This window comes from Colossoma macropomum, unplaced genomic scaffold, assembly GCF_904425465.1.
Source record: "Colossoma macropomum unplaced genomic scaffold, Colossoma_macropomum, whole genome shotgun sequence".
In the NCBI taxonomy this organism is placed as follows: Eukaryota; Metazoa; Chordata; class Actinopteri; order Characiformes; family Serrasalmidae; genus Colossoma; species Colossoma macropomum.
The window spans coordinates 14887033-14912284 of record NW_023494792.1 but is presented as its reverse complement, the minus strand read 5'-3'; the positions used below and the strand labels follow the sequence as shown (position 1 = coordinate 14912284).

The following is a 25252-nucleotide window of genomic DNA, read 5'->3' as shown; positions in this document are numbered from 1 at the left end:
ATTTGGTACCTTTACGAGAGAAAGAAAAATGTTCTGAATTATAAATGGAAGATTAATGTAAAAGAGTTTATTCCAAGTCATTTTCTATTGTGCCTTTTATGATGATGAAATTTTCATGTACTGTAAATGATGTAAATGATTTTGTTGACAGCAATGATACACTGTTTTTTATTGGCAAATTCAACCTGTTTCACATTATAAAACGTATGTTGTTCAATGCCTATAGAAATAAACATCTCTCTATATTAGGTAATTTAGATTATGCAACCTAAAGCCAGCGGGTGGATTTTAATGTGTGTGTGGTGTCAGACAGAGCTGAGGTACGCAGTTTTCATGTTTCTGCAGCTTGTGTGAGCATTGGGGGGTGGACTGTGGGCTTACTCTGGTTCCACCTTGAGTAACACAATCAGATAAACAGACAAGAAAACAGCAACAGGCTTGCTTTATTGGGTGTCAGTCATATTTCAAAGTATCCACCCATAGAAGGAATTCTTATCAGATTTTGGGGGGAAACACGCTTGAGCTGGAAGAATCTGCTTGCATGGCACATGTGTGAGCAAAAACATATCCCCCTCCCTCTCTGAGAAAAAAAACAACTGGCAGGTCTTCATGCGTGACCACAAGAGATGTCGGTTCCCACCCTGCAGTCTAAACAGTTGACATAAGTGGATTTATCCTCTGGTAAAGTGATGCTATCACATTACTACAGGCAAATAGGATGAAACCATGTTTTCACAACTGTTCAAATAAATGTGAATATCAAGTGTAGCACTTGCTGCTGTAGTAGGCACATTTTGCAGGTATGTTATCCATTATTATGCGTAACACATTCAGTGGTAGGAGACTTAAGCATAAAAACACTGTGTTTCTCTGAGGTTACAGATGGATGCACATCAGCCTCTAGACCCTCATCGGACAACTGCATGTGTAAAATCTCATGTGAAATGACACACCACTAAGTGAGAAAACAATACAGTAAGCACCAGCTGACTAGAGTTGCGCTGATCCAACTTTTTCTCTCCAAATACCGATTTCAGCCGATACTGTGTACCAATACGATTTTTATTATTATTAAAATCTGTATACTTCATAAAATGAGCTGTTAACAGTTCATTCCAAAACATGATATATCTATTTTAAGACATTATGGTTATTTAAGCTGCACTATGTAAGATTTTTTTGTTGAAATTGAAAGACAGAGCATCACTGAGTCAGGAGAACAAAACTAAATGCTAAAATATGCTAACATATGGTGTTGCTGCACGGCTGCGTGTTACTCAGTAAAGCCTGTACCTTTTACTCTTGTAACTTGAAAGTCAAAAGCTTTCAGGTTGGATTTCAAAGGATTTTTTGGACCACATTTAATCCATCATTACATATTAATGTCACATACACAGGCTCAAAAAGGAGGTCTGGCTCAGTGTTTAGGTCTCAAATGTAAAATCAGTATTATATTGATGAATATATGATGATATGATGACAATAGCAGATTATTCACTCACATCCTCAGAATACACATCACCAAGTTTTGACTGAGTTCTCTTTGAACGCTCTTTCAAAGCACTTGGAATCATCAGATTCATCTGCTCGGGAAAGATTCTGAAGCACCACCGACACAACCAAGCGTTCTTCTGCACATTGCATGCAATTACACATTTCTACCAAAGAGGTCTCCAAATCCACAAAACTTACATAGTGTAGCTTTAAGGTTTTTTTTAAATGAGGCACACTGGATACGTATTTTAAAGTCAATCATATTCTTCTAGTTTATTTTAGGGCTACAAGGTCTAACTCATCATTGTAGACCAGGTGTGCTCAATCTTGGTCCTGGAGATCTACCACACTGCAGAGTTCAGCTCCAACCTTAATCGAACACACCTGATTCAGATAAGGAAGGTCTTCAGGGGCATCTGGACATTAGAGCTAGGTGTGTTCTCTCCAGGAACTCTCCAAGATGGTAGATCTTCAGGACCAATATTTAGCAGCCCTGCTGTAGACATAGCTATCATCTTATTGCTTATCACTCAAAGTATCACTCTAAAAAAATCTGACAGTTTATTTATTTTTTTGCCTACATTAAATTGACAAAAAGTAAAAGTCTGAAATAGTTATTTACTAATCAATCTATTTACAGCACAACTAGAAAAGCTGTCCTGCACAGGGATTTTATTTGGTTTCGCTATGTCACACCTTGTAAAGAAGGGCTTTTATTTTGACACACTGTAGTGCTTTGTAGAGAAACACATCACATTTCACGCTTGCAAAATGTGCCTATAATGTGATCATTCAGAATTATTAGCTGTATGTAGAGCATTGAGTTCCATTAATGAAAACACAAAGTGAGAATTTTATGTGTGTCATGTTTTAGAATTCTTCCATTTCCAGACTGTGTCTAAGAAACCGACAGTTTAATAAAGTCAGCATGGGCGCCAATATCGATCTAGTATATCATATTGGTGCATCAACTACAGCTGACCTATTTTGAGCTGTTAATCAGTTTCTATTTGTTTAACAGACAGCATTTCCTCCCATTACACCTGCTTGCTCTGGGACTTGTTTCTCAGCCTGGCTCTGTCAGCTGTATTGGGCATTGTTGCTGGACCTATTTGGCAGCTTGATTGGCGGATGATTGGGAGGAGCTACTGTAATCAAATAACAAAAGAGTGCAAATGTTGGTTCCATGCATGCACGCACCCAGGGGCACAGGAGAGCTGTAATAGAGTCATATATAAATGCTGAGCATAGAACCAGCGATGAACAAATGAATATATAACATGGTCGTCCTTTAAAATTCAGATTTTTTTAACAGAATATTCTGAAAGAATCCTTCACCATTAAAAAGAAAAGGACACAGCAGATGTACAAGTATCACTGAGCCTTCTGGTTGCCTTGTGGAGCCACATTACCCTGCAGAAGATTGGAGAGGTAAGTGACTCATTACAGTGACACATAATGTGTATCATTACAATGACAATAAAGTTCAAGGAAATTTAGTGATAGTACCAGATAATTTGTGGAACATTCAGAATGTTCAGCCAGATAACAACTGCATTGTCACTTTCTTAGCCAATCAGAAGTGTCCTTTTGCTAATGTATTAACTCATGGCTTTCACTCATTTTTCACATGCTTATAAAGAAGAATTAACACAGATCTAATACAAAAACACAGGAGGTCATTGGATAACTGTGTAAAACAAAAGCAAATGTTTACTGACAGTGTTAATCAGATGAGAAGTAGCAACAGGCAAGGCTGTCATTATATAAAACTGATTTAAAAATGACAGACATACCTCCTTCTTCCACGTTCTGTCATAGACAAGCCATGATTGTTGATCTGGTCTATAACTTTTTGTCTGCATTTCTCTGCTAATTTCAGCTCAGTAAGGTCTGTATGTAAGGCCTTCTTTGGGATCCTCTGATGAAGTCTAACCTATGACTGACGTACACTCAGATCATTTTGGACAGTCTTGCCTTCCACCACCCTCACCTTTGTTTCAAGAGTATATTGAAAAAAGAAAATAAGAGTAAATATATTTGTTTCTGAATATTTAGGATGATTTTTAAGGGGGTTATAAGGTACACTGCACTGAAATGTATCTTTGGTAAAACTATCCAGGAGACAAGAATAAGTTTCACATTGTGGTATCCTTACACTTCGACACATTCTAAAACTGTTTACAGTACAGTATTAGCAGATAGTACAGCATTGATATACAGCACTAATGAAGGCTGAAACCTGAGAAACTGAAACATGTAGATTGCGTTTTGTTTTTTTTTTTGGTCAGTGTTTAGTGACTGATCGAAGAAATTTACTCTCTTGAAAGTCAGTTGCAGTGTTTGATGGAAAGGTGGACTTTTGTGTCGTTTGTTTGAAGTTTGCAAAGAAAAAGTTTTGGCCAGAAAGCCTCTGTTTAGTATCATGTATTAACCCTTAAATGGCCAGAACCCAAAGTTTTATTACATGCTTCTATGACCTAAGAATAGCTCAACCAGTTTTCACTGACATCCCAGTAGTTACTGAATAATAAGTCTTGGTGTTTAAAAAGCCTGGGATTTTAAGTGGTTAACCGAAAATATGGCTTCTAAATGGACAAAAATGTTTAAGCAACTGAGAAGGACTGTAAGCTTTAGAACTACCAGTGCTACTGATGACGTGTTAGAAAAGATCATGCTGAGCTGTTTCTCGATAATTACAGGTCAAGCTTCTGGATGTTTTGTGAGTTCTTTGGCTAATAGAGCATTAGATGAAGATGAAGAGACAATAAAAACAAATACTGCTGACAGAATCATAACCTAAAATACTAAGATCATGGCAAGGATAGAGCCTACCAGCCACATTACTGAACTTTAGTACAGCAAGAGAGAGCAAGACAGAGAGTGGGAGGGCAAGATGGAGAGACAGAAAGAGCAAGAGAGTGGAGAGAGCAAGAAAGAAGAAGGGCCAGAGAGAGAGAGAGAGAGAGAGAGAGAGAGCGAGCATGACAGAGAAATGGGAAACAGAGAGAGAGAGGGCGAGAGATGGAGACAGCAAGTGAGAGAATAGAGAGAGAGAGAGAGAGAGAGAGAGAGAGAGAGAGAGCGAGAGAGAGAGACAGGGAGAGAGGGAGAGAGAGAGATAGAGATAGAGATAGAGAGAGAGACCCACAGTTAATGAGGACTGGAAAACTGACAAGTTCATCATGTCCTCAGATGAGAGCCTTTCAATATCTGCTTTACTCCAGCAGAATCAGTTCCATTCATTCACTGTGACCACAACCTGTTAGAGTGAACAATAAAGTATTCACCAAATGGGCCTCCAGAAACATCCACTCACATTAGTCATGCTTTTTATCATGTACTATGAACTGTGAAAGTAGGAAATAATTCCATTGACTAAGAAGGACAGTCAGCTTCATATGAGGTTAATGCACACTTACACATAGTAATACTACTTTCATAATCTTAACTAAGCCAAAACTAGAAAGGAATATTTATAGCTTTTTATTATTTTCAACAAAAGCCACATTTCCTACCACCCAGATATTTGTCCACCCACAAATACAAACACATACATGCAAACACAAGCCTGAAGCAATGACCTTCTCCACACTATTGATGAGAAAAAACAATGGCTATAATCTCATCTTTCCACAAGTTGACCCAAAAGCAGCTGACTCACTTCTTCTGTGCATCTCTGAGGGTGAGGGTGGTTTCTGGTTTTCTAACCATTTACTTACATTCCCACACTAACACTGTTTACCTCACAACATCCCAGCTCCAGGCCTCAGCTATATTTCTACAGTCAACACATCAAGATGTTAGCACATGCATGCAAACATATACACATGTACAGATATTATGCACAGCTGAATCATACAATACACTAGATAAACTTAAAAAATAGCTTAATATTCACTCTGAGCTCTTGTATTCACAAACAAACCTTCAGCAGGAGCAAAACTAATAAAATACCGTTCACTTGACCATGGAATTCCACTGATAAAGGTTATTGTCTTTATATATTTCATCCCTTTACTGCACAGCGTTGCCATTCGGGAACAGTAACTTACTAATTTTTTTGCCTGACTGCAGTATAAAGATCAGTTTTGTCATGGTAAACTCATCATACATCATACACAACACAATGTGTGGGAGGTTGCAATGTTTTTCATAAAAAAGTTTAATTTAGATTTTACATACAATAAAATATAATTGTTGCCATATTTCAACAGCTCATGACAACTGAAATGCAATTTGCAATGCATACAATGGGAGTAAATTAATATACTCCCATCCATACTGTCATTTTTGACATTCCAAGTCAATATAATTATTTTCCTCTCTGTACTTTTAAAACTTGGCTGTTATATGCATGTTGCTTTTCATTCCTGGACGATGAATGTGGCCATAACTTACTGTCTCATTGTAAGCAGTACAGTTTTATTGTTTCATACGTTATATACATCACTGCTCAAATTACATGTTTTGTTTATGTTTCTCAGTGAAAATAAGTACATATCTTCTATGGAAAACACACTTCTGCACACTTATGCACAATTACTGTGTATTTGCTGAATTTAACATATTGGGGGGAAAAATTAAAACTGATAATGTAACCTACGTAAAAGTTCTGACATATTTTAGATTTTTCTAATACGTTAAACATAGCCATTCAATAGAAATGGTGCACTTCAACAAAAAAAAAGAATAATTTGACCATTAATTGTGCCATTTTAAAGAAGAAAAATCATAAATACATTTTATGTGTATTTCATAGTTCATGCAGTTAATGTATTTCTTCTAATGTCTTTTCAGTATCATAATAAAAGTTTTGTTCGTTTTGATGAACAGAATATCAAGTACATAAAGCAGTGTAGTACAGAGTGAGATGTTAATGTGACAGACCTCTTTTACAACCTCAGACAGAAATCACAGTCTTATGAGGTCAGATTCATTATTATACTTTGGAAGAAATGTGTAATGTGTGAAACTCTGAGATATGCCACAAGTGGAACGCTGTTTGCTCTCTCAGACCATGTAATTATTACAATTGCACACACAGTTATGATACGACAGTGGCATACTTGTTTTACCACAAAGTTTTTTGCATGACACCTCCTTCTGCATTTCATCAGGATTTGCAAGAAATGAACGGTTCATGTATTATGTAGAAAATGATGTTTGATTTATTGTCTTATTTACTGACAGAAGCCATAATTTAGACTTAGATTTCAGTGGTAAGTGTAAAAAAGAAAAGCCAAAAATAGCACACATTGCTGATGGTCAAAAAAGTTGACCAAACTGCAACAAACCTAACAAGATACATTGTCCTTATCATGTAATAGATGCTGCCAAGACTTGATATGCATACTTGTGTTCCAGTAAGCGCTGATTAAAGCACAGATTAAGCCTTGTCCTAGACTAAATAAAAGACTCCTTACTGAATATTCTTCCCTAGACCATCCCTGCAGAGAGCATGCAGAGAATCAAACATGATGGAAAGATCAGTACTGTACGAAGAACATAAACCCCTTCATCTGGATTTAATCAAGCAGTGCTCAAAAAAGCAAGACGACTCTTATGTCACTTATGTCTGTTTAGGGAAAATGCAACTTCAAACAGTGGAGATTTAGCAGCAGACAGCGTTTTGGGGAGGTCTCTGTGTGGTTAGGCACTCCGCATTGTTGTGGTTTGAGGAGAGCCATGGTGACTTCACCATGTTGTTGTCTTTAGGCACAGTTTCAAGGCTCGTTGCCATCTCCCTCCTTACTGAAAATGCAGCACAAAAACTCTCTACAGTCTTTAGGAATGGTGTGTAAAAAATCACTCAGGTCAGCACAGAGCGTTAATATAAAACACATGTCATTTTTGCACTCTTACAGTTTCATAACTTCATATCAAAGGGAGAAATAGACTAGTTGAAATTCAGGGAAATTACTCAGAATGTGATGATTGCAATCAATTACAATTAGTGGTGTAGGCTCCTAAAAAACTCTTGACGTGGTTACTGAGTCCTGGAACCGTTTAAATAGGGGAAAGCCTGCTTGCTCTCTGAATCCTTCTCTGGGGTGCTTTGTAGTTTTTAGGGTTCTTTTCATAATTCTTGCAGCTCATGTGTTCAGCTTTTTTACTGGCACAGCAAAGAATAAAATTAAACACAGCTTGAGTTCAGGGATCTACAAGGTTATAGCCGTTCAATCATGCTGAACACAAAAGTGACGCTTTTTTTCTATCACACTCAGTTCTCTCACAATGTTAGACATCTTTTGAATAATTCCATAAAATTTTTATACTGATGTAATTACAGTAGTGACCACCCTTTCACTGATTTAATATCAGATTAAAATGATCATAAAGTTAAAGTGTTGGGATAAAATCAGAAAACAAATTTTGCAGAAAGTTACACAGAAGCTTCATTGCAGGTTTCATTCTTTTACAGAGACTTGCTGTCAGTTTTTCAGAGAAATCTGCAGTGATATTTTTCCACTCATTCAGTTCAGTCTTATAAGTTGGTTGCATTTTCTGCTTCTTGTGATTCATTGCAATTAATTCCAATTACAAAATTAGACTCATCAGTCTAACTCACATCCTTTCAGACTTATAGTGTTGAGTTGTTCTTCTCACAGTGGAAGGATGGACAGAAACACCTGTGAATTTTTTCAGATCTGAAGTAAGAGTGGAGCTTGATTTACTCCTCTCTCTCACACATTTTTGATGGACATGAAAAAGAACTTTGAAGGCTGCTAAGGTGTGTTTGGGTAGTTGTTTGAATATTAGCATCTATTTGAAGGAGAACAGAATGTCAGTGAGAGATTCGGGAACAGCTTTTATTATACAGCTTAACTGTAACTTGTTGCTTTTAAGATGGGAAGAGTGTGGAAGATTGGAGAGTGGACAAATTAAATTCTAATTGATTTGATATTACATAGTGTTGGATGCTTTTGTGGCATTTTCTGTTAAATATATGTTGCCTACTTTTTTCTGACACTGAAAAAGTAACTTGTACTTAATGGCCATTCAGACTGGAAATTATACAACTGACAGGGTGGTCTCTAATTTTTGCATATTATCGTATTTGCACAGTAAAGAAAATTCAAGAATCTGTTAAGAAGTAAATTTGAGCTAACTGTTGGTGCACGTAGAGGAAATCCACAAAGCATTTAAGGATGAGTAAACTTTCTTAAATTATTTTTTTTTTTGGCATGATCTATATTTCCAATACATTTTTTAAAATATATTTGATAATCATCTGGAAGGAAATGCATATGCTATTGTACAGTGATATATGGGCTTTTTCCTTTCATATCCTTTCTATTTACTTACTGTGATAAGACATGAGGTAATAGGAATAAATGGATTCTCCCGTGATATCCTGTGATATTCTTTAGGTTCTAAAAATCATGGCATAATATTCTGTTAAATATTTCTCATTCATAGCTTACTGAAACAAAAAAAATCAAACTGTATAGCACAATTCACATTTGTAAATCACTTAGAGATTTACAAACCCCATCAAGAAGTCTTACTTAAGTGGTCCTGTGATATTCGTTAGATTCTGATATCCATTGAAATAAGTTTCAATGGCATGAACAGTCATAACCTTGTGGTGGTTTACTAAACCTTTACGCAAAGTAATATGTATGCAAGTTACATTCTACTACTTTGAGTTGTTTGTCTATGTATTAATGACTTTTGGTGGCCAACTAGTTTAATTTGATTATATTTCAAATACAATACCAGATCAAATCAGAATGTTTTGTGAAACTACAGCACACATCAAAACTTGAATTTTAATGGTAATGTAATGGTGCCCTTCTCATCATCACTGGTTTTTGTGGTTGGGAAAAAATTACTGCAGATTTTCCTAAACTATTGCAGTGTAAGCCACACAAGCTCTATCCTTGTTTCCATCACATTTATGGAAATTACATAATTATCAAGCCATTACAGGAAACAGTGGGGAACTATATAGGAGAATTTTACAAACCACAAGATCCATGCTGTGACCACGCATGTAGCCAAATACTGTATGCAACAAAACCTATATACAAAAAGCTACATGAAAGAGTATGACAAAACAGAATATGTCTATAGCACCTTTCATAGAGCACAGAGACACATTGTGCTGTGGAATCTGGAGCAGCATCGCTCACTGACCCACACTTTCACACTCATTCACCAGCTCCTTTGATTATCCCTGTCAGGAGCCTCCCAACATATGGTCATTTTTCAGAAGAGAATGTGACCTCCCTGATAGTTCTCTTTTGATTTTCCTCCGTATTGCTAAAGGTGGGCTGACTGATCCATGCAGACGAAGGGGTGATGGCAGTGATGGACTTGTTGGCAGTGGCAGTATGGGGACTGGCTGTCGTCCAGGGCGACCAGCTGAAGCAGGCCCACGCTCCTCTACTGCCACATCGACCGTTTGTGGTGGTTTGGAATGCACCCACTGAATCTTGCCGTCTACGATTTAAGGTAGAATATGAGTGATACGAATTCAAAATTCTGAAAACAAATGAATTCACTTTTTTCAAAAAAAGGTGCTTTTACTTTCTGCAAAAGATGACAGGACACAAAACAATTCATGCTTTTGTTTGACAAAAAACACGGTGCAATATTCTGTTAAATATTTCTCAATCGTAGCTTACTGAAACAAAAAAAGATGGACTGTCAGAAACTTGTTAATGCAGAATGCAAATTCTGTACCTGACTATGTAAATAATTATGTGATGTTCAGTGACAAACTGTGACTATCAGAGGTAGGTTTTCAGTTTGGGCCATACATGCCAAAAGTCATGCGAAAATAATTTCTATAGAAGTCCTCTTATAGTCTTAATGTTAAGGTAACAGTGATTCACATGACCTTTTCTGGCCATTCTAGATTAAACACAGACATTTGTAAAAGGCATTGCATGTTTTACTTGAAGCTTGTAAGAGACAATAACACATTTTATGCTGTATGTTGTAGTTTTAGAGTGACTCTGCGTAGAGCCCCCACTGTTGACTGAAACGCATTGGTCATGCTACTTCTGGTGTTCACGGTCAGCAATGTATCTATAACTTCCAGAAGGCCTAGAGTGATGTTTCTCACAAAATTTGTCCCACCCATTGTAAATCAAACTGTGATTCGTTGATTCCAGTGTCAGTGTTATTGTTAGTAGTTAATCTACCTTCAGAAAGGCAGCTTCACTCTCTAGCTCATCATCAGCAGGAGCTCCAACCACCCTCCTCTGCTGAAAGGGAAGAGGTCATCCCATTTTCAAGTAATCTAGCAAATTGATATTTTTTGGGTCTGTGCTGCTACAGCGATGATGTCAGCAGTGCATGTTTTCAAAACAAGCTCGGACCCTGTGTGTCTAAAATCTCTCCCATTCCAATTCTTATCAGAAACAGAAAGAACAGGGAGTACATGTCAGATAATGTGAATGTATCCAATCTGCAGTGTGTAAAATGTGGGTCACAGCTTTTGGAGCAAAACACACAGGTAAAATAATTTTACTGGGGAATAGCAATGAGAGGCACAGACTAGCAACCTATCTGGATTCAAAAGCATCAAAAAACCAGCATATAACCTTGGAGTACTAATGGACTCTGATCTCAGTTTTAGCAGTCATGTCAAAGCAGTTACTAAAACAGCATTTTATTAGCTTAAGAACATCAACAAGATCAGAGATTTTCTGACTAAAGTAGACCTGGAGAAACTCATTCACGCCTTTATTTCTAACAGGATTGATTACTGTAATGCTCTCCTAACTGGACTCCCAACAAAGACAAATAACTTGAATTGACTCAAAATGCGGCTACCAGAGTCTCACTAGTAGAAGAACGAACCACATCACCCCCATTCTTAAAATTTTACACACTGGCTACTAGAATGTTACTGAATAGACTTTAAGGTACTGTTACTCAATAAATCGCTTAATGGTGTAGGACCAGTACATGTATCTGATATGCTGCAGCGATATGAGCCAAGCAGAACTCTGAGATCATTGGAAATTAGTCAGTTAGTCCTGCCTAAGACTATTGGAGAACCAGGAAACAGCTGACAGTCAACATTAGAAGAGCCCTGACACTAGACACTTTTAATTTAGCTCAGTTTAAAACACTGCTATTAAAATAATAATTATTAATATTTTTTAAATAGTACTATTTTTTACTTCACAGACATTAGACTTTTTTTAAAGGCCTAGAAGGCCCTGAGGTTCCCCTTTGGAAATTATATAATCACATTTAAACAGCAGTACAGCAAAACAGCAGTAATAGCTCTATACTAAAAATAAAAATCATACTAAAACTGCTTTTGTCTCTTTTGAAAGGTGGATCTGGACTTGAGTGTCTTTGACATTGTTGCTAACCACAATGAAACACTGAGTGGCCCAAACGTCACTATCTTCTACCATAGTCACCTGGGCTACTACCCCTACTACACCAGCTCTGGAGTTCCTGTCAGTGGAGGTCTTCCCCAAAACCAGAGCCTCAGCAAGCACCTCAATAAAGCCAGAGCTGATATTGACAAGCTTATCCCATTCAAAGACTTCCGTGGACTTGGTGTCATCGACTGGGAAAACTGGCGTCCTCAGTGGGTTCGCAACTGGGGCTCCAAGGACATCTACCGGAACAAATCCAAAGAGCTAATAAAGAAGTCCCATCCAGGCTGGCCACAAAGTAAAGTGGAACATGAAGCTAAGGAGACCTTTGAGAAAGCTGGACAGGCTTTTATGAACTCAACTCTTCTGCTGGCAGAGAGTCGCCGGCCACATGGTCTCTGGGGCTTTTACCTGTTTCCAGACTGTTACAACTATGGCTACAAGCAGCACCCTCATCACTACACAGGAGAATGCCCCAATGTTGAGCATGTGCGTAATGACCATCTCATGTGGCTTTGGAAGGAAAGCACAGCACTGTATCCATCCATATACCTGGACTATGAGCTGAAATCTTCATCCAACACTGTTAAGTTTGTACACTATCGTGTCAAGGAGGCCATGCGGATTGCTTCAATCGCGCGGAATGACTTCACTCTGCCTGTGTTTGTGTACTCCAGACCTTTTTATGCCTACACCTTTACTGTGCTGTCTGAGGTGAGAGAATAATGGAACATAAATACATAATATTATTTACAACAAAGGAGGTGTGTAGAGTAGCTTAAACCCCAGTGGTGAACAATGATTATCAGAGCTAGGTATTCAGTGTGGTCCATAAATAAATAAACATCTCTACAATTATTTCTGCTAGCACTCCTATGAGATTCCAATAGTAAGTTAGCCCTAAGCTAACAGCAGTTCTGTCAGGACAAACCTTCATATCTCCAAAATGGTAACTTTACAGAAGAAAAAATTTTCTTAACTTTAAATAAGAGTTAATTGAGCAAGATTTTTTTTTAATTATTTTGGAGCATCTCTATTGGTCCGTGTATCACCAAATTTTAGCACAGTGTAAAGAGCAGTTGACATTTTTAAATTATGTCAAAAAAATGAAAAACGGAGATGCATGATACACTGATATTTGGCATAATACATTGATATATTTTACCCTGTAGCAGTTTTACAATGGCTCTTTCATTAAAGAGCCCTGACATAGAGCTGCCCGTTTTCAATTTGTAAAAATGGAGTGAAACACATTGGTCAGGCTACCACTCGTACTTGATGACAATGACTTATCTAGGACTTTCAGAAGACCTAGAGTGACATTTTTTCTTTTTACAAAGTTGGTCCCACTAATTATGTTATGTTTAACTGACATGTTAGGCCTTCAGTTCAGCTCCTGAAGTCCTAACCAATTAGCTAGCTCTCTTGGCTGTATCTATTGGACAATTCTCCATTGGGTGTTTCAAGAATTTGACCTTTTTGCTCCCAAGCAAAACTTCACAGTGAAGTAACACTGTTACTACCATACCTGCAGGATTAAAATACAACAAGCATGATGATGATTAAATAAAAATTATTTTTGTTTATCTCATAGACATCATTAGGCCTTCTCTGAAGGCCTAGAAGGCCCTAATGGTTCCCCACTGCAAAGCCAATACTTGAGTAAAAGTGTTGTCCAAGAAACCACTTGAGTAGACATACTGCACAGCAGATCTTCAGTACATCCAGCACAGGAAGTGAAGTTTATTAGGAGCTATTTTTTCTCTTTTTGAAGTGCTCTTTACAGGAACACAGATGCTGTCACAAACATAACATAATAAAAATAAGGAAAAATTACTTTCCACACAAATTCTACTTGAGTAGAAGTAAAAGCAAAATGTGAAAACAGTTAAGATACTATGCATCCATCACATTTTATCTGAGTACATGCAAATGAGTAAATGTTAATAGTTACTACACACCTCTGATAAACTCATTTTACCATACTATGTACCTTCCAATATTCATTTTGATTACTGTTCAGTAACATTTATGGTGTAGGCCTTTACATATACTGCATCGTTGTGCATGTAACCTGCTAAGAATCTTTGTAGCCACCCTCACTCCTACAAAGCATATGGAAACCCTCAGAAACACACATTGTTTTAATCACTGGTCTAGTACTTGATTGAATCCATCTCTGAAACCGCTCCACTCCTAAACATCTTGAATGTCTGAGATACGGTAAAACACTCATGTGTCGGGTAATTATGAATGGAATGTTATAGATAAGGGCTGGTACAGGAACAATAATATTTTCTATTTGATTGGCCTATCCACAGTTATATATCTTGAGGAACATGAAGATTATGCTGGAATTCTCTACAACCAATATTACTTTCATCTGTTCTTTTTGAGTGTGTTTCACTCCTGGAACTGTACATAGCATACAAATGCTTGGCCTTAGTAGCAGTATAGTTCCTAATCAAGCTATAAACAGGTTAACAAATACCAGGATTTCTTACTTCTACAGTAATAACTGTGTGCTGTTGTATTAAACTGACTGAACTCTTTACAGAGTGACCTGGTCCACACCATAGGAGAAAGTGCAGCGCTGGGGGCAGCTGGAGTGGTCCTGTGGGGTTCATCAGAGTATGCTCGATCTCAGGTACATATCACCAATATGGAACAGATTTAGTTGCATGTCACCAAAATAAAGCTGGACTGAGCTTCCTTGCAGTCTTGCCACGCACTGACAGAGATTGTGTCTGCTTATAAACCTGAGGGTCTGGACTAATGAGGTTTGGTATTAAAAACATATGGGAGAACCTATCAGTTCATTCAGCATTCATGATCAGCATTCAGTTAAGGCAGTTTAATCAGCTGGTGGACTTCCAGCAAAAATGTTACTGCAAATTTTTCACTATGTGCAAAATTATTTTGTATTTGATGTGATGTTGAGATATTTGAGATCATGTTTCTGGTTAACAAGTGAAATGAAAAAGCCTGTGGTCTCAGTAAAATAAATGACATTTAAATGCATATAACATTGAATTACAGGACAAGTGTTATTAATTAGAATATTAGTAAATGAAACAAAAACAGATAAGACAAAGTGAAAATTTAATTAGCATTCAACTTTATTACTCAGTGTTATGGTTAGGATTAGGGTTTGGGTTGAAGTTAAGTTCAGTTGCAATTAGTAGACATTTAGTTGAATGTTAGTGAGCTTCTACAAATTGTCTACAGTTACCCTGAACTCTAAAAATATAGTGTTTAATTTAACATTTGATTAAATATAGATGACACATCACTTCTACTGTATATTGTCACTGTCAGGACAAAATCTTGTATCTCCATTTTTCAGTTTTTTTTGGCACAATTTTAAATTCCCAGCTGCCCTTTACTTGTGTCCAAAGTTCATGATAAATGGTCTGACAGAACATGTTCAAACTACTTGGAATAAATACTTTCTCCATTATCTTCTATTAAAACTTAAAAAAGTTTTTTCCTTCTCCTGTAAAGTTTTTGGACATATGAGGTATCGTTTCAAAGGTGATATGTATCATTTGTCCATTATGCACTGTTGGAAATCACCAAATGCTACATCTTAACAATGTTGTCACTTGAAATAGCATAATTCCAGTCATGTTCATGTGGCTAAAAATGTGAAGGTTCTTCAGCAGTATATGACAGTGATGTGATACTGCCAGGCTATACATGCATATTATGTGGTTTCATTCATTTTCTGTTTACAGAAAAGCATAAGGATGAGAATAAATTGACTAACCCCACAGCCAAGAAATGTTAAAACCCTTAAATTCCCAGATTTATAACATCTTAAGGCTTATTATTCAGTATTTACTCAGAAACCAGTGCAAACTGGTAAAAATAGAAGAGATGAATAGAATCATAGACCCACTGGGTTGTTGTCATTTAAAGGGTTAACCCCCTAAAATCCAAGGCTTATTACACACTAAGGCTTATTATTCAGCAATTACAGGCACTTTAGTGCAAACTGACTGAGCTATTCTTAGGTTATAGAAGTGTGTAATAAAACTGGCCTGTTAAGACTGGCCATTAGCATTTTCTCTTTGCAGGAAGGCACAACAGTGTGAATCTTTATACTTTGAGCCTTTGCCTTCTACTAAAGAAAGAGGATGTGTTTTTAAAAAGTCCTGATTTAAACCTTCAGTCATGTTTTTACACTGTGTAATAGGTATTTCCAGTACAGCAAGCACAACCCATACCGGAATAGTCTGTTTACATTTGACTATTGAATTTTGCTTATGTCATTGCAGAGAAACTGTCTGACAGTGAAAAAATACATCGATGGACCACTTGGACATTACGTCATCAACGTAACCTCTGCAGCCAAGCTGTGCAGCAAGGCCCTGTGCAAGAAGAACGGTAAATGTGTACGCAAGAGTCTGGACTCTGGAGCCTACCTGCACCTGAACCCACGCTTCTTTAACATTCAGCTCAACCGAGGAACCCGCGGGCCACGCTTCCATGTGAGTGGACACCTCAACCACCACGACATTCTGGATATGAAGCACAAGTTCACCTGCCAGTGTTACCAGGGCTGGACGGGTATCTACTGCGAGATGCCACAGCTTGCACACCCACTGCCTCCCCGCACAAAGGACAGTTTCCTGGCGGAGCTGCTGCTCGTACTGTCTCTTCATTTCTCCTGTCTGTCCGTCATCATGTTTCTGGGGCTCTGTCTCATCATCAAGTGTCTCATCCTATAACTAGTGCTAGAGAAACAGGGCTGGATGTCATCTTGGATACTTAGATTTGACATGTGGAAGTACTGTTTCATGTAGAACTGTAAAATTCTGTATCAGTAGGTATTCAAAACATGAAAACATTACAAATGTAAAGTATTGCCTTTTAAATGAACTCTGTAACATGGAAAACTTTATATCTAGTGGTATATTCACTAAAATCCCATTAAAGAAAAGAAAATGCAGTCTGTGGGAATCTGAACTGTTTCTGCAGACGCTGCAAGAATGCAGCGAATATAATGACAAAGTTGGTAGACCAAGATAGTTCTGTCTTGGTTAAGGCTCTAAACTGCTATCTTTTTAATTACACTAATAAAGTCTGAGAGAATTTCTCTACATTTTGAATCCTCTTCAGTTAAATGAACTGCCTATACAATGTGACGATCAACTGACCAACTCATACATCTACAATTGTTTGTCACTGTCCAAATACTTTTAACAAGGCATCTGTGTGTGTGTGTGTGTGTGTTTGTGTGTGTGTTGTAGGACTGACCATAATTATTGAGTCCAAGACAAATAGTTTGTAAGTCATGACTAAATCAAGACCAAAACTAAAGGGAGCTGAGACAAAGTGTGAATGAGAGCAAGACCGGCTAAAGACAGATCCAAGTCAGAGTAAATATGCAATATTGTTACATTTTTCAGAGGCATCCTGGGTTTAGTTACAGTTGCTAGGCTACAAAGGACCAACTGGGTGAACCAGTCTGCTACAGCACCACCCTAAGACAGACCAGTGCTGCATCACTAGGTAGTTTAGAATACCAAAGACAGAATCTTGCCGAATGTGGGTGAAGCAGTTAAACAATGACAGCATAATGTCATAATACGTTTAACCGCACCCCCCCCAACCCCAAATGCCTTTGTTGTATATTTAGCAACAGTCTGTTAGCAAAAAGATGACTATACATCATATTTAAGTGATTCTGCCAAATTCAGAAAAAAACATTTACATGGTTTTCTGTAAGAATGTGCAGAAATGTAAGAATATTAAAAGCTTGGCTACACAAACTGGACAACTCTGTGAAAGAACGCTTTAACCCCTTCAATGGCCAGGGCCCAACATTTTATTAAACACTTCTATAACCTTAGAATACCTCAGCTACTTTGCAGTGAGGTCCCAGTAGTTACTTAATAACAAGCCTTAGTATGTAATAAGCCTGAGATTTTAAGGGGTTAATTTATGACAAATAATATAGGCTACTTGTTAAGATTTCAAGAAAGCTAGCATTCCTGTGAATGTATTTTGAATTTGAAGCTCAAGATATCCAAACATTTCAACAAAGTAAAGGACAATTTCCATAGCTAAATATAAAGTGCTGCACCATCCATGTCAGCAGTGATCTGCGAACTGTCATCAGAGGTAAGATATTGAAAAAAAAAAGGCCTACCGTGGCAGTATGCTTTAGCGAGGATGACTGACAGTTTGCTGCATTTTCCATCTTTATGTATATTTGTATGTATGTAAATATAATCGTAAACAAACACAACAAATCTGTCACACAACTGCATTAAATCAGTGACAATTTTACAGTTAATGGCTTGCATGATAATAAAAACATGCAAACATGCTAAGTCTGGCCGACATCAGTCCAGTTTAAACTCTGAGTTGCTTGAGTGCAAGTCATCTGTTTCTCACAATCCAAGTAAATCCAAACACATTCAGTGATGTTGAGGTCTGTGGTGGTCAGTCCATTGTTCTGAGAACTCCAGCAGCTTCTTTGTTTGATTTTTTGTCTGTTTTCTTAACAGCTACACATCCTTTTAGACTCATAGTGTTGAGCTGTCTTCTCACAGTGGAAGGATGGTGGATTTTTTCAGATCTGAAGTAAAGTGGAGTTTGATTTTCTCCTCTCTCTCAAAGATGAAAGCTTTAAGTTCTGTTTCTCTGATGGTGACAGTTTCGGTGGTTTACCAGAACTGATGAATGTTTAAAAAAGTAAATAAACAGTAAGCTGTGGTTTCTGTCTGGTTAAGGTTTCAAACACTTTGGACGGTTACATTTGGCGAGATTTTAAGAGAAACAGCACGAAACAAAATGGTCCAATCATAACAAGCTGCGTCAGGTGTGTAGCGCAGAGTTTCCGTACTGAGGAAGCAAGGGTTCATTACCTTCATTAAAGTTTGCAAACTAAATCAGTAGCACCCTGTGCTATGTAGGTATAAACTAAACATCAATTTATTTGCACAGAAGACTCTGTGTGGAACAGTTTTCGATGTTTCTTTGTGTTTGCATAACAAACGTTGCTGTAATTTTATGCTATGTGTGGGAGAAATATCAATGTCTTTGCTCCTCGCCCAAGACCAAAAGAATGTTGTATTGCTTTCTTCATGCATAAACCACAGCCCTGGGCAAGATCTGAGTATTTATTTGCTTTCACATCATTTATTGATCCTGGCGTACTGAAGATAACTGCACACGAAGAAAAGAGGAATAAAGAAAAGGTGTGAAGCTTTCAGGGTCACGCACACACAGACACACCTTGCAGCTGTTAGTCTGGACCTGAACACCTCCAGAAACACAAACCTGAAACAGGATCTAGAGACCAAGGAATTCCCGGAGTGTGGAGGTGTGGGATGCACTTATCCAATACAAGCAGCAGCAGTGGACCCCTTGCCGGGAAATGGAGAGGAAGAACACGCCTTAATGTGAAACAGAGCGAGGGTCACTGGGTCTCTTTACTGAGCTCTCCAGAGGGAAACACATCAAAGAGGGTATACACTTACTGTTGGTGTGTGTTGGTGTGTGTGTGTGTGTGTGTATGTGTGTGTGTGTGTGTGTGTGTAGAGGGTTGGGCAGCAGTGGCATGTGTCTGTACACGTGCCTATATGAACTTACCTGTAGGATTAAGCTGCTCAACATGTTGGTTCTAAAGAAAGAGCTACTTATTGATGACTCATGTTGCATACATTAAAACAATGCTTAGCTTTTTATTTAGATGCATCTCTGTTTTGTATACTTGACTCTAACTTCAACCCCCAAAATCCCCACGTTTTTTTCAGCCAGACGAGGACAGCCAAGACTGTAATTTTCAAGAACAGCCGTTCCGCAAGATTTAAACATAAATCAGGAAGTCTTCAGAACAATAGAACAATGTGAAAGAGCAGAATTTCATTCAAAAATACAAACTTAAACTCTTATATTTAACTATTAAGGCAGCTGCTCTGGTCCAGTAGTGTGCTTGACTCTCCTCTCACTTTCAATAAAGCTTCATTTCACTTTTTACAATGAAATATACCAGTGTTCAGCTCTATAGGCTAAACTAACTCTAATTAGCATAACACCCCTCACTGCAGAACAGGTAGAAAATCAGAGATGGAGAGATCAGAGTGGTGTCCCCTTTGCCCCATCCTTCATTTCTTCCACTAACTAACATTTTACTTTCCTTCACGGTCTAACCACTAATAGCAGGTTCTCAGAGGCAAAGTAAGCCACACGTCCATCTCATTACTGCTCTTGGAGGTGCTGCATAGGGCATTGTTACATTTACCATGCTGTAGCTGAGAGATGGCACAGCATTTTGTTACTTTCATTGTCATTTTTTAACATTACAGATGGAATATAGGCTAAATATTGTGTATTGACCCTACAATTACACTCTGACACAAAATTCCATTGGAACAAGCCTTCGACTTTAAACCCAGTCATGCTCGATCTTACAGGCAAACAGCATTTTATTTTAATTAAGCACAGCTTCTATAAAAGCACTTACTAAGTTCAAAGTGCATTTGTTATGATCCATGGTTAAAAATACAAGATGATTGTCCCCATATGTTCCTGTAGAACAGGGCGTGGATGACTTTGGATGATTCTATGTCAGTTTAGAGGAACACCAAGGGAGAAAAGTACCCCTGCCATCAGATTATAATTAACAGTTTAGAAAGTACTTCAAAACTCTTTATTTAGTTAGACTATTGCAATGACAGCTGAAATTCAAAAATATAGTTTTAATAGATTATGGCACAATTATGTTCCCTGACTAAAGATACTGAGATGTGCCCCTGAGGGTACCCTGACAAGAGGGGCCCTTGTGACAGTTTCGTACCTTTTTTTCTGAGGATGGGGAGAATGTTCTGGAATAAGAAGAAACTATGTGTGAGGTTGGGTAAGTGGAATTTTGAGTCTCTTTGACTCTTTTTCAATCTTGAGCCTACTGCTGCTCATTTGCAACATGATGCTTTGTGGATTAAGAGTTTGGGATTAATTGGCAGGACCAAAACAGTGCTTACATGTAATCTTATAAGTGAAGTTTCTTTTATAATTCAGCTTTATATAGAGTAGAGGTGATTCAATTCATCAGCCTGGTGCCAAGGCCTAATGTTAGTATTTGGTGAGGCAGTAACACGTTACTTAAACTCTACTACATAATACTGACATAATCATGCTATAAACATGTCATGAAATATGTCATATGCTGTCATGAGTTTTCATGAGAGTTTTTCTTTAGTAATATAATAGCATCATGTTATCATTACTGTCAATCATGACGTAATGTCACAATGTCTGATGCCATGACGGCAAACTGGAGTTCACAGAAAAATTGATGTGTGACATAAGCTGTCATACCATCAATTTCCAGTAATGGTAATATGACACGGTCATGTTATTGAACAAAATCTCTCATGGCAACTCATGACAGCATATGACATGTTTATGGCCAGGTTATGACAATGTCATATAGCAGGCTTCAGGTAAAGTGTTGAGCCTGCTGAGTTCTCTGCAACAAGCTAGAAGACAAGAACGAAACTGTAAGTTGAAACATCCTGTACAATTATACGGGCAATTAAAAAAGCATGTGGTTTTACTTTCCTATAACCTCTGCTTTTTCATAAACTAAATGTATGACTCACTGAATAATGTTTATTTATTGTCTAAACATGATTTACCGTAATGCCCTTTTTCAAATGTGTCAAACTATAAACTTTCCGTACATTTATGTGCCAATTTCAAATGCCAACAACCAAATAAAGAAATAAAATGCATTAGTTTTGGAAGAATCCCTGTTTTCATTACGGAGGTTGAGATCATGTGGCAGCATTTCTGGCAGTTTGAGCGGGAAAGTGTAATTCATAGTCAGCAGGTTTGTACTGTTAAGAAATGCCCCATCTGAGCAAGCAAACCAAATACTATACATGATGCTGCAGGGTTCAAAAGAGTTCAGACTAGCACTAAATCAACACTTGGGGCACATGGCCCAGGCTGTGGTTTAATGAAAGAGACCTCCCAGTTAGTACGATGAACTGCGGTTAGAGACAAAAGGACATTCTTAACATCCGCAAAATAACCTACCAAGATCAATGTTATGGGAAAGCTGGCAGGTCTAGCTGTTAGGCAGCCAGTGTGGGTGAAGAACCCACACTTTCACTGCAGCCCGTTTCTCACAGTGCACACATGGACCACTGCTAGTGCCAGTGCTACATCTTAAAAAGGTCAGGGTGTGTCATGCACACTTGTTGCTGCTAATTGCTGCTTACAACAGTCTATAGTTGACTTCAGCTAACAGGAAGTCTGTAATTTACTGAGTGACCGAATGAAACAGACATAGGCCCAAAACATGACAAAACATTTCATGATCATTACACAGTTCATTTGACGCAACACGTTTCATGGCCTAAACTTCAGCTACACAACCAACATATAATTCTTTTGCTGGTAAAAACAAAAATGAAAGAAAAGAAAAAAATGTTCAAGCAGCATACAAATTGAGCATTTTTTCACTTGTCTTTTATTCAAAATAATGATGTAATCCAACTTTTGCCATGCACTTCACCATGTTTAAGGTGTTCAAAGAAATAATAATAATATTCTTTCTTTATTTGACAGTTCTGGAAATGTGCTCTCTTATGATCAATTCATGGCTACACATGACTTCCCAATCCTTTAAAGAATATAATGCCTTGATTAGAGCTATTCCTGATGGCCTCATTCATCTTGTAAAAAGTCATTTAAGTTTTAGTAATACTGAAATTATGCTACCCTCATTGCTTTTGGGTGGTATAAATATAGTTGAAAAAAATGTGATAATAAACATTTTCGATATATTCTTCAACAAAGAAATTTCCCCTAGAGGTAAGTTCTATTGGATGTCCTTTATTGAGGACATCAATCGGAAACGGGCGTGGCTTTTGCCTCATAAATACTGTATGTCCAATAAGATCAAAGAAGTTCACTTTAAAATTTTACATCAAATATACTCTGTGAATTCTGTCATTTTCAAATTTGTTGACATTAATAGCTTTGCTCCTTCTGTGGATCTGCTGATGAAACTTTGACTCACCTATTTTTTCAGTGTGAGAGAACAAATGACTTCTGGTCCAACTTATGTGCTCACATTTTTAACACTGTCAAAATTACTCATTCCTTTAATCTCAAAGATATTATTTGTTACTACAATAACTTTACTAACAAGACTCTTGAGTATATTGTTAGTTTTCAAATTCTCAGCCAACCCTGTCCCTCTTTTTAGTGGAATTTAAATCACTACTCCAGTCCTTACATCTTGTAGAAACTAAGAAAAGTAATAGATTTTTGAATTTCTATGACCAGCTTTATGGAGAGACACTTGATTAACTGGCTTTCCCCCTGTGTGTGTGTGTGTGGGGGGGGGTGAGAGAGAGAGTGTGTGTATATGTATATGTATGCATCCTCCTGTACTGTTCACATATTCTTATATGGTGTCTGATAATGTATTGGTCTGACATTGGTTGTATATTTCTTATATATTCTTTAAAAAAAAACATGTTTAAGGTGAAACTGGAAAGGATATGACCTTTCTAGGTCTCTGTAGGCACTAGCTCTTCATGGTCAGGAAGAATTAGAGAGAGAGACAGAGAGAGAGAGAGAGAAAGAAAGAAGGCTAGGAATGGTGATTACTAAATGGTTGAACGCCACAGTAACGAAGCCTCCAGACCACACTTGGATCACTGCAATGTCCTGAGGTTTAAGGGCTGGCGACTCAGCTTGACCAAACCTCACCAAATACTCTAAACATCTCCAGATAGCTGCTCCCCCATCCAGCAATCACAAAGACCCCTGTGTCTTTGCTCTTCGTCTTCATATCATTACCTCTGTATGCTTTTACTTTATAACCTATATGCTTTTTTAGGAGTAACATTGATTGATAAGGCATTTTAAGAATGAAAACAGTTTGCAGTACACTATTAAAAGAAAGGGCTCCTGAAAGGTTCTTCGCTTGTATGTATGGCTCTAGGAAAGTCCTAACCTTTACACTGTTTAGAGGTTCTTCACACTGTCATTTACAAAAATGTTCCTGTAAAACCCATCCACTGAAAGGTTCTGTAGACAAAGGTGGTTTTCTATGGCAACACTTTCTGGCACCTTAATTTTAATACTGGAGAGATTAAAAGTTTCTGGTGAACCTGAACCTGCAGAATATAAAGAAATGTTTATACAGAACTGTAGGGACTCAGATCATTAAATTCAAATTCCAGAGCCTCATGAAGACTCCAGCTAGTGACTCAGTCAGCATATTTACATGAAAGAACCCTGCAGTTAGATGAAATCTTAACGCAAATCAGGTCCAAATTTGCAGAGTGGTTTCGCAATAACAAGACCACCAAAACAGGAAGGCGAGTGTTTGGACGTATGGCAGTCACACACTGTACCCCAAAGGTGTCTGTCTGCAACAAGAAAGTGAAGATGTTTTTGAAGGAGTTAATCATTTCCTTCTGAGGCTCCAAAAAGGGCCCCTGTCCACAAAGTATGCCAGTTACACCTCAAAAATAGATTAGACTTTTTCTCTCGGGGAACAAGAGGTAGAGGAAATCTCCAGCAATGATCCAAAGCTCTGGGCCAACACAACCATCAGACTCCTTCAGCTGTGGGAATGTGGTTTTCTACTAAAGTTCTCCTACCCCTCCAGTCTCCCCCCACTCCTCCTCACCCACTCCTCCCAACGGAACAAACGTGTCTCCACACTGGCTGCACGCAGAAGTCTGGAAGGCGACTGCATGGAGGCTAGAGGAAGATTCCAGCAGCTCATGGATCATGCTATGCAGGCCATGCTAGCTGCATCTGAATGACGTTGGCAATGGTGCCCATTTGCCAGACTAATGGCTTGAGGTAAATGACTAAATGGTGATGCTGGAAGCATTCTGTTGCTTTAGTGATCAATAAATTAAACTATGTTAATGGTACACTCTGTGATTTTACAACACCAAGACTTCTAAAGTAGAGGAAGTGAAGGAAATGTGGATGCAAAAATCAGTAGTAATGCAAGAAAATGTGTTTTGAAGCTGTAATTTCCTTGTTTACACCATTATTGTAAACAAAAAACAAACAAAAAATTATATATATTGATTCATGACGAATAAAGAAAGGTCTGGACTGAAAGCCTCCAGAAGAAGCTCTTCAGGAAGTCATAAATACCAGAAAGCTAATATCAATGGGAAGGTTTAAAGTATGAGATTTGTTATTCATAAGAAGCTGAACTTTGAAATTGAATGAGTTACAGCAAAACTGTTATTGTACAGCAAAGACTTTCTGAAGAGTTTTGGAGCACTTATGTCCTGGCCTCTATAAACAAGACAGTCTGATGACAAATACTAGTAAGGCAATAAAGAATTACACAAGATTTAGGAAGTCTCGTAAGTTTTGTTGACTCTGGAAAGTTGTGACCT

At 37.8% G+C, this 25252-nt stretch overlaps 1 protein-coding gene across 1 annotated transcript; it reads left to right on the top strand.

The window, feature by feature from the left end:
- Positions 1-9515: 9515 nt before the first annotated feature.
- Positions 9516-16579, top strand: LOC118811727 (hyaluronidase-like). The gene is made up of 4 exons (XM_036576146.1): positions 9516-9954; positions 11796-12560; positions 14404-14493; positions 16127-16579. The coding sequence occupies exons 1-4, from the start codon at positions 9802-9804 to the stop codon at positions 16577-16579; spliced, it is 1461 nt and encodes a 486-aa protein (XP_036432039.1). The 5' UTR covers positions 9516-9801.
- Positions 16580-25252: the final 8673 nt, after the last annotated feature.